At 32.4% G+C, this 13,320-nt stretch overlaps 3 protein-coding genes across 3 annotated transcripts in view; 2 read left to right on the top strand and 1 right to left on the bottom strand.

Moving 5' to 3' along the window:
- The first annotated feature begins 1,464 nt into the window (after nt 1-1,464).
- On the top strand, nt 1,465-3,684 carry LOC108556230 (presenilin-1). Its single transcript, XM_017912233.1, has 7 exons — nt 1,465-1,858; nt 1,960-2,210; nt 2,284-2,493; nt 2,560-2,780; nt 2,856-3,137; nt 3,219-3,460; nt 3,529-3,684. Exons 1-7 carry the CDS (start codon nt 1,724-1,726, stop codon nt 3,682-3,684), a joined length of 1,497 nt encoding a protein of 498 aa, XP_017767722.1. The 5' UTR covers nt 1,465-1,723.
- Nucleotides 3,685-5,224: 1,540 nt separating this feature from the next.
- Nucleotides 5,225-7,523, top strand: Psn (presenilin). The gene is made up of 7 exons (XM_017912232.1): nt 5,225-5,633; nt 5,736-5,986; nt 6,060-6,269; nt 6,336-6,556; nt 6,634-6,918; nt 6,985-7,229; nt 7,301-7,523. Exons 1-7 carry the CDS (start codon nt 5,499-5,501, stop codon nt 7,454-7,456), a joined length of 1,503 nt encoding a protein of 500 aa, XP_017767721.1. The 5' UTR covers nt 5,225-5,498; the 3' UTR covers nt 7,457-7,523.
- A 1,842-nt stretch (nt 7,524-9,365) lies between these two features.
- Nucleotides 9,366-13,320, bottom strand: part of Klp98A (kinesin-like protein 98A) — an 11,635-nt gene continuing 7,680 nt past the window's right edge. Inside the window, 6 exon segments of the mRNA XM_017912231.1 lie at nt 9,366-9,718; nt 10,169-10,438; nt 10,533-11,588; nt 11,658-11,795; nt 12,052-12,153; nt 12,440-12,562. Coding sequence (XP_017767720.1) covers nt 9,473-9,718; nt 10,169-10,438; nt 10,533-11,588; nt 11,658-11,795; nt 12,052-12,153; nt 12,440-12,562 — 1,935 coding nt within the window. The 3' untranslated portion in view covers nt 9,366-9,472.

Below are 13,320 nucleotides of genomic sequence, written 5' to 3'. Positions count from 1 at the left end.
TGTTAAGTACATAAATGACGTTGAAGTCATAAAATGAAAATTATTCTCTGCAAAACATTGTATCGCTATGTTATTGAACAAAAAAGAAAAATAATGGTCTACATATGTGCGTATATACATATATACATATAGGAAAGAGAAAAGTGAACTTATTACAGTCTTGCGTAAGAATGCTTTTAAAAATTGTATTTAAATATTGTACTTAATTAATTATCTTTATTAGTATCATTATAACAATTACTCGCTATTATTTATGTTATAAATATACAAGTTGCTGTTAACATTATTAGCACAGCACTGTACTATTTTTCTTACTGGATAATTACGCTTGTAACATTTTCAGAATTAAATTTAATCATTTAAGATCATAAATTGTGAGAAATGTTCAAAAAATTATTGAAACATTTCCATAAGAATTAACATTGTGAAGGCTGTTTTGTTAGTAACATTGAAGCTTGAATTTATATTACTAAAATTATTTGATTCTTTATGATTTGTTTGTCACTTTCTTTTTACAAATTGACATGATCAAATCGTCTAAATGCATAAAAGCTATTAAAAACACCTAAAAATATTAATTGTTCACGCAAAATAATCTACATTATATAAATTTCATTGTATCTCTTTACTTGTACAAGAGTGTCACTTTGTTTTTCAAGGATCTAAAACAGAGGACATGTACAAAAGGTACGAGTTTGAGATTCTCTACTTCTATATTGATGTAAAACAAAGTTAATATATATACATACAATAATTGTTTTATACAATTGAGAGGAATACTGTATGTTATCTACTAATTCAACCTTTTTGCCAAAAATAGAATTGAGTAGATATTTTCTTGTTCATGTGAATTAAGCAGTAAAAGAATTGTAATTATTTCAAATCATTAGTCTGATGAGAACATCGTTAAAATTTATGGTAATCAGTATTTTGTAGCGCCATTTATGGCTCCTAAAATAATGAATAGAATTTCTGAAATTTTTAATAAAATTACTGATGTACAATCTGTACTACGAAATTCGATTTCTATAAGAATATTTATAGAACTTATAGCTATATAGAACAGATAGTAATCAAGTAGAAAAAAATGATATTACATATTTGCATTCATATGAACACGTTAGATAATTTTCTTTTCTAGTAATGATATTCAGGATTTACTTAATACATGATTCCTCTGTATCAGATATTTGTTACCCAAAAATTTCTCTGACATCGTACTAATTGTACACATTTCTGCGATGGAATGTACATTTTATTGCACAATAAAATTATGATGATCAATTTCAGTGATCTTCACATAATTCCGCATAAAAAAATTCTACGAATAATTTTATTTTTAATTGTCTGAAAGTTTAAATTTAAAGAATTTGACAATTACGCGCCTTTTAGCTCAACATACTTAACGATAGAGGGCAGATCAGTGAATTATATAGTAAAATGGCTGCCATCAAATGTATTGTTTATTTGTCAAGTTCTTCCAAAGCATTTACTTTAAAGTAAATGAAAGTATCTTACGTTGTGCTTTTCAGTAATATTTAATAAGTTCCAGTAATAATCCTGAATGCATGGAAATTGATAGACTATTTTTATATCGCGGTTTTTCGAATGTGTCATATACTATTGTCTGCCCAGACTAAACAAAGCGCGGAAGTACAAAAAAGTTGTGCGTAGAATTAGAGGATTTATATGTTAATTTGTTCATAATCATAAGCGTTGATAAATGTCTGAGCGGATTACTTACGATTCGATAGACAAATATACAAGCTTAATGGACAGTCACGTTGCAGAATCTCGCACGGATAACTTGGGTTTGGTCACGGGTCGAAAGAGATATTCATGTATTTGTAACGAAGAGGTACTTTTACAATAATTCTTTGTACTACAATATGTTAAATTCAAATAGAATTTAAAGAAGTTTGACAAATATTTTTACTTGATAATATGTTTAAATTATAGGGAGAAGATGATATTCTTGAGGTCCATATTCTGGCACCAGATACATTAAATAATTCAAGTACAGATAGAGAAGGTACATCAAGTAATAGTGAGCAAAACAGATCAAGAAATTATACAAATGAAGTAGAAGAAGAATTAAAGTATGAAGCAGCAAATGGTATTAAATTACTTGTGCCTGTATCTCTTTGTATGTTAGTTGTAATTGCCACAATTAGTTCTATAAATTCTTACACAACCAAAGGACATTATGTGTAAGTACTTTAAACATTTTTATTTTATTCTTATGGTATAGTACATGTTTTATGAACATATGATTTCTTTTAGAATTTACACTCCATTTCATGAAGAGAATTCTGACACAAGTACCAAAGTTTGGCAAGCAATTGTCAACTCTTTGATACTTATGGTTGTCATTGTAATTATGACTGTGTTACTTATTATCCTATACAAATACAAATTTTACAAAGTAATCAATGCATGGTTGATAATAAGTTCCTTAATGTTGCTATCTGTGGTTTCTATAGTATATTGCGAGTGAGTATGATTATTTTATCAATGATATTTTACATGTATATTATCTAAGAAAAATATTTTTTACAGACGAATATTAAAAGCATACAACATACCAATGGACCTGTTCACATTAGGCTTAGTTTCATGGAATTTTGGAGTGGTTGGAATGATATGTATACATTGGCAAGGTCCTCTACAATTACAACAAGCATATCTTATTTTTATCTCTGCTCTAATGGCACTTAATCTTATTAAGTATCTGCCAGAATGGACATCATGGGTTCTACTAGGTGTCATCAGTATTTGGGGTAAAATAGATTTGTTACTAATCAAAAACAAATTCATTGCAAATAAAACAAATTTTTATCACCTTTATGATAAAGATCTGATTGCTGTGTTAACATCAAAGGGACCCCTAAGAATACTTGTTGAAACTGCTCAAGAGCGGAATGAATTTATTTTTCCTGCAATGATTTATTCTTCCTCAATCATGTACACAGCCATGATGACTTATGCTGGCCATGTACAAACAACGACTACCAGCGATACTGCTACTAGTGAAAATATGACATATCGTATGCGTAAGCACGCTGATAATCAAAATAATTCTATATCTGGAGATACAAAAGAAGCTGGATTTATGCCTGAATGGATAGATACATACAGTAAGAAATAAATTTGATGTATTGTATATTTAATTATTGCGTAGTTCAGCGTGTACATTTAATGTTACACTTTATTTTTAGGCGATCGAGGAGCCATGCGGACCAAAAAGATGCGCGAACACCCCTTGTCGCTAACAGAAAAATCAAGTCGACAAGATAATCGTGTAGGATATGAATCACGAGGACAAGTTGCATTTACTGAAGTGCAAGAAGGAGTAAAGTTAGGTCTCGGTGATTTTATATTTTATAGCATTTTAGTTGGAAAAGCTTCAAGTGATGGTGATTGGAATACGACATTGGCTTGCTCCGTTGCGATTCTTATCGTACGTATGTCATGATTTATAATATATGATCAAATAATAAGAGTTTTATTATGAAGCCTTGCTTTCAGGGCCTTTGCTTGACATTATTGTTACTGGCTGTATTCAATAAAGCATTGCCCGCTTTACCGATCTCTATTACGTTTGGTGTAATGTTTTATTTCGTCACCAGAGTAATCGTTGCGCCGTTTTCGGATAATTTAGCAAGCGGGCAAGTGTTCATTTAACTGTAGGTATGATAAGCATTTATAATTTATTACAAAAAAATAGTGCTTAATTATATATTGATCATCTAGCTTTTATATATCCTTTGAATTTGTCGTTGGTAATGTGTCGTTTACAAACATATTACGGATATATTAATCATCTCGTGACATGGTACAAATTAAGATGAAAATGTGCGTTATAAAAACTGGATGATCCAGTATTTTTTAATGGCAGATATTCGTTATCGAATAATTACATTGGATAGATATCTAGTATTTCACAAAAAATGCTCAAAATACAAATATATATATTTAAGATGAATAACAAAAATGATAAATAATAATTGTATTTATCTGATATCCATTATGCTTTAGGTGTGAAGTAACATTTGAAGTTCTTGACAAAGTTTAATCATTCATTACAATTTGTATATTTTCTCCATTTCATAGGATGTAAGAATATTGATAAAAAGTAATTAAATTTATCGAACTATGACAATTCTTATATGTCGTTACATTTAGAGAACATAGGTCTTATGGATCAAGTAAAAAAAAATGCGGTTGATGACCACTGTTTCAGTCGGACACTGAAACATGAAACACGAAGTATAATGTTTGCCTAAACAATTTGCTAAACGTACAGACTCTGCGGCTACAAATTACTAGTACTACTAGCCCTCTAGGAAAATTCCCTGGGTTTTGAAATCTGTTTTCACATCACCATTAATTCGTCATTAATCACAAAATTTATTATTCGCTTAAATGACAATACGTATTGCTATAGGTTTCATTCGATACTAAATAACAAGGATTTAAGTATAAGCTTCGTTAATAACATTCTTATTATTCAGAAAATTTGAGGCAAAATGATACGGATGTTTAATGGAAAGACGCGATTTCTTTATTACCATAATAAAAAATCCTTAGGTTTTAGAATCATACATACTTTTTTTTTTTTTAGAACAATACTGGTCTGACTACATATTTACTAACGATAGAGTCGAGTTTAGGTTCAATAAGTCAATAGTTCATTTAAAATCCAAAAGCACAAAAAGTACTACACTTGAAAAATTGTAATATTCCAACAGGAGAAAAACTATAGAAAGATACTTGTAACTTGTAACAAATAGTCAAATCATACAATTCTATTAATATTACTTTAATGTGTGTTTTTCAATGGAACTGAAACCGGTAGTAATCAAGCAGAAAAAAAATAATATTACATATTTATATTCGTATGAACACGTTAGATAATTTTTTTTCTGGTAATGATATTTAGGATTCAAATATTACATGATTCCTCTGTGTCAGATATTTGTTACCCAAAAATTTCTCTGCCGTTGTACTAATTGTACACATTAATGTGATGGAATGTACATTTTATTACACAATCAATTTCAACGATCTTCATGTAATTGCGCATAAAAAAGTTTTAGGAATAATTTAATTTTTCATTAGTTGAAAGTTGAAATTTCAAAAATTGGACAATTTCGCTCCATTTAGTTCTACATGCTTAATGATAGAGGTCAGATCAGTGAATCGTTTAGTAAAATGGCTGCCATCAGGTGTAGAGTTTATTTGTAAAGATAGAGTTCGTTAAAAGCATTCATTTTAAAGTAATTGAAAGTATCTTACGTTGTGCTCATCAATAATAAAATCCCTTTAATAATCCTCGATGCATAGAAATTAATAAAGTATTTTTATATCGCGGTTTTTCGAATGTGGCCATACACTATTGTGTGTCCAGACTAAACAAAGCGCGGAAGTACAAAAAAATTGTGCGTGGAATTAGAAGATTTTTATGTTAATTTGTTAATAATCATAAGCGTTAATGAATGTCTGAGAGTGATACTTACGATTCGGTAGACGAATATACAAGCCTAATGGACGGTCACGTCGCGGAATCTCGCACGGACGACCTGGGCTTGGTCACTGGTCGAAAGAGGCGTTCACGTATTAGTAATGAAGAGGTACTTTTACAATATCAATCTGTGGATTACAATATGTTAAATTCAAATAGAATTTAAAGAAGTTTGACAAATTTTTTACTTCATAAGATGTACAAATTATAGGTTGAAGATGGTATTCCTGAGGTCCATATTCAAACACCAGGTACATTAAACAATGCAAGTTCAGGTAGGAGAGGTACATCAAGTAATAGTGAGCAAAACAGATCAAGAAATTATAGAGAAGAAGAAGAAGAAGAATTGAAGTATGGAGCAGTACATGTTATTAAATTATTTGTGCCTGTATCTCTTTGTATGTTAGTTGTAGTTGCCACAATTAGTTCTATAAATTTCTACACAGCCAAAGGACTTTATTTGTAAGTACTTTAAAGATTTTCATTTTATTCTTATAGCATAGTATATGTTTTACAAACATATGATTCCTTTCAGTATTTATACTCCATTTCATGAAGAGAGTTCTGACACAAGTACCAAAGTTTGGCAAGCAGTTGCCAACTCTTTGATACTTATGGTTGTCATTGTAATTATGACTGTGTTACTTATTATCCTATACAAATACAAATTTTACAAAGTAATCAATGCATGGTTGATAATAAGTTCCTTACTGTTGTTGTCTATGTTTTCTATACTATATTGCGAGTGAGTATCATAATTTTATCAGTGACTCTTTATATCTTTATTATCTAAAAAAAATATTTTTTTCAGGCAAATATTAAAAGCATACAACATTCCAATGGACCTGTTCACATTAGGCTTAGTTTCATGGAATTTTGGAGTGGTTGGAATGATATGTATACATTGGCAAGGTCCTCTACAATTACAACAAGCATATCTTATTTTTATCTCTGCTCTAATGGCACTTGTTTTTATTAAATATCTGCCAGAATGGACAGCATGGGTTGTACTAGGTGTCATCAGTATTTGGGGTAAAATAAATTTGTTACTAAGCAAATATAAATACATTGCAGATGAAACAAACTTTCTTATTACCTTTTCCATAAAGATTTGATTGCTGTGTTAACACCAAAGGGGCCCCTAAGGATACTTGTAGAGACTGCCCAAGAGCGGAATGAATCTATTTTTCCTGCATTGATTTATTCTTCTACAATCATGTACACTGTTATGATGACTTATGCTGGCTATGTACAAACAACAATGACTACTAGCGATACTGCTACGGGTGATAATACGACATATCCTGTGCGTAATCAAACAGATAATCAAAATAATCCGGCATCTGGAGATACAGAAGAAGGCGGGTTTACACCTGAATGGATAGACACACATGGTAGGAAATAAATCTGATGTATTGTATATTTAATTATTGTAATTTAATGTAAAGCGTAATTATTAGGTGATAGAGGAGTGAGGCGGGCACAAGAAGTACGCGAAAACACCTTGTCGCTAACAGAAAGATCAAGGCAACAAGATAATCGCGTAGCACGTGAATCACAAGGACAACAAATTGCAGTTACTGAAGAGCAGCGAGGAGTAAAGTTAGGTCTCGGTGATTTTATATTTTATAGTGTTTTAGTTGGAAAAGCTTCAAGTTATGGTGATTGGAACACGACATTGGCTTGCTCCGTTGCCATTCTTATCGTACGTATATCATGGTTTGCAATATATGATCAAATAATAAGGGCTATATTATGAACCTTTTTTTTTTTCAGGGACTTTGCTTAACACTATTATTGCTGGCTATATTCAAGAAAGCATTGCCTGCTTTACCGATCTCTATTACGTTTGGTTTAACATTCTATTTCGCCACCAGGGTAATCGTTGCGCCGTTTGCGGATAGTTTAGCGAGCGGGCAAGTGTTCATTTAACTGTAGGTATGATAAGCATAACATTCATAATTTATTACAAAAGAATAGTGCTTATTTATATATGATCATCTAGCTTTTATATTTCGTTTAAATTCGTCGTTCGTAATGTGTCATTTACAAACTTATATCACGGATATATTAATCATCTCGTGACATGGTACAAATCAAGATGAAAATGTGCGTTATAAGAACTGGATGGTCCAGTATTTTTTAATGACAAATATTTGTTATCGAACAATTAAATTGGATAGAAATCTAGTATTTCACAAAAAATGCTCAAGATACAAATATACATTTGTAAGACGAATAACAAAAACAATAAATAATAATTGTATTTATCTGATATCCATTACGCTTTAAATGTGAAGTAACATTTGAAGTCCTTAACAAGTTTTAACCGTTCATTACAATTTGTAATTTTCTCCACTTCATAGGGTGCAAGAATATTGAACAAAAATAATTAAATTAATCGAGCTATGACAATTTATTATGTATCTTTACATTTAGAGAACATAGATCGCATAGATCAAGTATAAAAAAAGCGGTTGATGGTCATTTTTTTTCTTTCTTTTTTTCTCGGAAATTGTATGAAAGATGAGGTATAATGTTTGTCTAAAGAATTTGCTAAACGAACAGACTTCGCGGCTACAAATTACTAGTACCATTAGCCGTCCAGGATAATTCCTCGGGGTTTGAAGTCTGTTTATACACAGCCATGGAATTCGTCATTAATCACAAACTTGATTATCCATTTCAATGACAATACGTATTGCTATAGGTTCCATTCGATACTAAACAACAAGTATTTAAGTATAAGCTTCGTTAATAACATTCTTATTACTCAGAGAATTCAAGGCAAAATGATCTGGCCGTGTAATGGAAAGGCGCGATTTCATTACCATAATAGAAAATCCTTGGGCTTTAGAAGCGTATATGCTTTTTTTTTCTTTTTCTTTTTCTTTTTATCAAGAAGCAGTTTCATAAATAGAGCGGATATACATTTTGCCGAGAATAATCGATAATATCAGAGTTAGCTTTTACTAACAATTCTCTCATTGCCATAAGCATCGCATAACGATTCCAAGTCAACTTTAACATCGCTGTTCCTTTTCGTCTTTACAAACTTTGCCGCAAAACATAGTGTATACATATACAATATATATTATATATAAATCCCCGGAACCGGAAGAACTTCAACAGCGATATGATATCATTTGCACTTCGTAAAGTTATGATAATTCTATAAGTTTATAACTACATACTAGGAGGAAGTTCGTTATTTTTTCTTCTTTTAATATCCAGTCAATCTTCAGTACAATGATGTGTAAAAGACGCTATTCGACAAAAAAATAAACGCGATCACTTATGAAATCTAATTATTATCACGAGCATAAACGCCCGATTTATTATGGTCACCATGGTTGTGCGCACAACAAATTATGTTCATATAGTGCGTATCTTGTAACAATACTGGTCTAGCTACATATTTACTAGCGATAGACTCGAGTTTAGATTCAATAAAATCAACAATTCATTCAAAATCAAGAAGCAAGAAAGGTACTACACTTGGAAAATTGTAAAATTCTAACGGGAGAAAAACATTAGGAAAATATTTGCAACCCGTAACAAATCAAATTATATAATTCCATTGATAATTTAATGTATGATTTTCACTGGAATCGGATATCGAGAATGTCTTCGGGATATATCAGATCTTTGTTTCCTCTTAAATATAAATTTCACAATACTCTTTTTTTTCTGTTACTAATGCTAAGAACAAAACAAATATTAAATACAGTCTTATAAACAATAAACTTTTGGAAATGTATTTTGGTAAATATATAATAATTATCGCAAAAAGTGGTAACTATACTTTGCTAATATTTTTCCCACTTTAGCTTTTCTCCAGTTCATCGATATAAAAAATACATAACGAATTATAAATATCTTCTATGCGATCACCTGAATTTGTTCATTCTTCTACACTCGTCGTATATACTTTTATTCTTTTGATGTTTAACTTGTCCCGTATTTACTGCTTTCGAATGTTCCACGCCTGAAGAACGAACTAAATTCCAGCAGCGATTGTTTATCTATGTTGCTTAAGTTGCCGTTGTACTTGTAGAGAGGTTCACAGTGTGGCAATTCCGAACAGACTTGAATCAACCGCCGTAAATACTCTTCTAGTCGTTTTCTACGTTGCCGCGCCACAACTTCATACCTTGGAAAAACTTGACGAGGTGGAAAGCGTATTGCTGCTACCTATATAATCAAAGGGTATAAAACCGCTGAAGAAATTATAAACTAACATAAAAAAGTTTCTTCTTTCCATATTTCTAATATTTTTAATGATCACTACAATTATGAAAAATCATAATCACTTTGATGTAAAGTAAAGTGTTTGAATATTGAAATCATTTATAATAGGTACTATAATCGCTTGATGTAATCATATGTAATTGTAGTTGTTGTTATGAAACCATTTCCGAACACCAAATGATATTATTGCCACAAAACATGACAATAAGTGGTTATAATGAAATCATTATTATTGTTGTTATTGCTGTCGCTATTATAGTAGAATTATTTAGAAATACTATAGATGATTAGGGTTACCTCGTGAAACAATTTTTGGATAATAAAAGAGATTATAGTCGTTTAGATTTAAAATATCTCAGTTGAAGAAATAAAGCATTAAAAAGTTTTACTTACTTTGCTACCATACTTTTGACGCATAGAAATATACAACTCTCGAAATCTTCTGTATCTACGCAAAAGTGTCCAGCTATCATCCTGTGCCACAACACGTACCTCATATTCATAATGACTGGACGTGCCAGCTCCACGTATCACGTAGGAAGGTATACTAACGATCATGTTAATCACACTGTCGTAGTCGGCGTCATTTGCTATTAAAGACGGCAGAGATCTCGTAATTGTCAGGGAATATGGACTACTTAAGCGATCACCTCGATTTTGACTCTAGATAAAGATACAGTGGATAATATAGTGGATAATTTTAAACTTTTAGAATTTTAATTAGTTTCCAATTCTAAAGTTGTTTACGAAAAATTACCGTTAAATATACTGTTGAATATCCTCTTCCTGATGAAATTCGAGGAGCAACCGATTCCGACAAATTCTCCTCACCAATAGTATTAGGCCTGTGATTCCTGAGAATTGGAGATCGCGTTGTGGCTACGGTCAACAGGGTAGCCGAGTTAGTTGTGGATTCCATATCACGACATGTTATTGTTTCTACATTTTGTGTACGATCGTTTGCGTCACCGACTACCAATCTCTCTTCACCACACTGTGACTTAGATTGTTGCTTGAGATTATTTCGTTCATCCTCCAACAATGACACTTCTAATTCTATTTGCTGCTTTTGGAGATCTTGTAAAATTGCAATTTGTTTATTCAGATCTTCTTTGGAGGGCGTGTTAGCCTCCAGGCACCTCATCACCATCATTCGTTGACGAGCGATTCTTTGGTTCAATCGTTTCATTCCTGGATTTTGTTGCACCGGCGACTCTAGCGAATCTTCAGGAATATCCTCCTCCGTAATAGAATTTGACGAAGATTTCAATTCTGTTTTCTCACCGTTAGTGCTACCATTACATTTCTCTGACTTAATGATTGTATCTATCGAAGACTTTCTATTCAAATTTAATAAACTTTTGCCTTCTGCCTCACACATTTTAGCCCTATCACTTTCTAGATGAACCTCCGGAGAATCTTTCTGCTGCTTGTCCGTTTCCGTTTGCTTATTATTCGGTGGTGCCTGAGAATCTTTTACTTCTGAATCTTCGAAAGGTATTCGAGGTTCGGGCGAATCAGCCGCAGCTGTATGAAAAGTATCCGCTGTATCTATGGAACTTGGAATAGTATGTGGCAGTAGACTCAAAGCAGAAGCTATCTGAAATTTCCTATTGCACCCATCCTGAAACGACCGAGTCCCACCGTTTAAAAGAACATCATCACCGCCCAAGGAACGATCACCAGGGGAAGCGGGCAATGCACGTTTCAGATTCAACGACAGGCTCTGCTTTCTTTTTAAGATTTCCTGTAACTGTTCCTGACTTCGTTTTGCGAGTAACAGTTTCTTCTCTGTGTTTCCTTCTCCCTCCAACTGAAGTCCGAAATATTCAATATTCCATAGCAATGAAACAAGTTAATTAGTATTAATCAAAATACTTACTTCCAGATTAAGCATATGTTTTTGTTTCTTAGCTATCTCTATCAACTCTTCCTCCATTTTATCTACTTTGCATTGGTGTTCATTAAGAGACTTCACTTTGTTTTGCAGCTCAGTTTCCAGAACAGCAAGTTCCTTTTTCTGAAAGGTAGATGTTTTACAGTTTAGTCTTAATTCTCGATTCTTCTAGGATAGCTTGTTAATTGTAGCAATCAAGAAACTATTAATCACAGGAAATTCGCATTTTTATCGAATTTGTATAATTTTGTAAAAAGCTTAAGGAAACACGATTTTAAGATCTCAAGAAGACTTACGCCTTGTTCTAATTTCTAGAATTAGCTGGCGCTTTAAAATTATAATTAGGCTAAGGAACAGGCACAGTTATAGATTCACTTACATGGTGATTAACAAGCTCTCTCACTGCGTCAACGCATTTATCATCATTCAAACTCGACCAAGATTCTGGCAAACTGCCGTCACTACCAGCACCGTCGTCCGTCTGAAATGGTACATTTTTCTTTCTAAACTGAAAAACTGTGAATCTCTGTTTCTATATTAGTACTTCATTGAATTTATATTTCCATAGAGGGAGGGAAGCACCAGAAAGACGAGTAAGAAGGTAATTAACAAAAATATGAAATAATTAGGACAAGATGCTGGGTTATATTTTGCATGCGATTACTTTTTTCTTTTCTTTTGCCGTTTCTTTCGGTAGTTCGTGCCATCGGACTACGGTCTACACGTGCCGCATGTTATGTCGAATTTTTCTGTCTGGAGTCTCTTACCTTCTCCCACCACTGATGGAATCTTTGAGCGCGTTCGTGATTGCTCATGAACTCTTGAAACTGACGATGCTTGGACTGCAATGTTGTGCGCAGAGAGGCAACTTCCCTACATAAATTTTCTACCTAGTACCACACACACACAGATATCGATGCATTAACAAAAACATAACTGAAAGAAATGTAGTTTAAACACGTTCCATTTTTTTTTCTTTCTCTCTTTTCCGTCCAATTTTCTTTTTCTTTTCCATTTATCGTGCATCCGCGTAGCGGACGCGTTTCGAATTTACGCGTGAAATAATAAGAACGGAAAATAAAAGGTTTTATAAATTACCATGTGCACAGATACTCGGTTATCGGTTATGAGAGAAGAATGATGTTCAATGGATAAAAATAAAAAATGAAAGCATGCCATTTTCTTTATGCGTCAACGATAAACGTATGGAGGGACTACGTGACGTTATTGCAGAGGTCAGTTCATACGAGATTTATTGAAATATTCAGTGGAATGTAACAAAAAATGAATGGCAAGAAAGAAAAGAAATAACAGAAACGATGGAAATAATCGCGACTATACATTACCTTCGAAATTTCTGTTAGTTAGGTCTTTAAATCCCACATCAGCACTTGGCAAAGTGCACGTGCGGACGTACCCCGATAAAATTGTTAACAAGATACACTGGGTTTGTTAATCGGGAGCGTTAATTCTCTCGACCGTGTACGTATGATACTTAATAGAATATGAGTGAGAAATAGAATATAGAAGTGTGCGTGCAATATTATATCGTGGAAGATCGAAAGCCAATTTTCGTAAGAAAAATTTATTAATCAACAGTACTCGTATATATGTATATATATAATATATATATATCATATATATATAA

The sequence above is a fragment of the Eufriesea mexicana genome, unplaced genomic scaffold (assembly GCF_001483705.2).
Source record: "Eufriesea mexicana isolate 0111107269 unplaced genomic scaffold, ASM148370v2 scaffold354, whole genome shotgun sequence".
Lineage (NCBI taxonomy): Eukaryota > Metazoa > Arthropoda > Insecta > Hymenoptera > Apidae > Eufriesea > Eufriesea mexicana.
This window is presented reverse-complemented; position numbering and strand designations above follow the sequence as displayed.

Bases quoted from the DNA above. Each gene is read 5' to 3' on its own strand.
- LOC108556230 (XM_017912233.1), top strand. From the start codon at position 1,724: ATGTCTGAGCGGATTACTTACGATTCGATAGACAAATATACAAGCTTA. The intron at 3,138-3,218 runs GTAAGAAATAAA...CTTTATTTTTAG, and splicing joins TGAATGGATAGATACATACA to GCGATCGAGGAGCCATGCGG. The intron at 3,461-3,528 runs GTACGTATGTCA...CCTTGCTTTCAG, and splicing joins GCTCCGTTGCGATTCTTATC to GGCCTTTGCTTGACATTATT.
- Psn (XM_017912232.1), top strand. From the start codon at position 5,499: ATGTCTGAGAGTGATACTTACGATTCGGTAGACGAATATACAAGCCTA. The intron at 5,987-6,059 runs GTAAGTACTTTA...GATTCCTTTCAG, and splicing joins ACAGCCAAAGGACTTTATTT to TATTTATACTCCATTTCATG. The intron at 6,557-6,633 runs GTAAAATAAATT...TTTTCCATAAAG, and splicing joins AGGTGTCATCAGTATTTGGG to ATTTGATTGCTGTGTTAACA.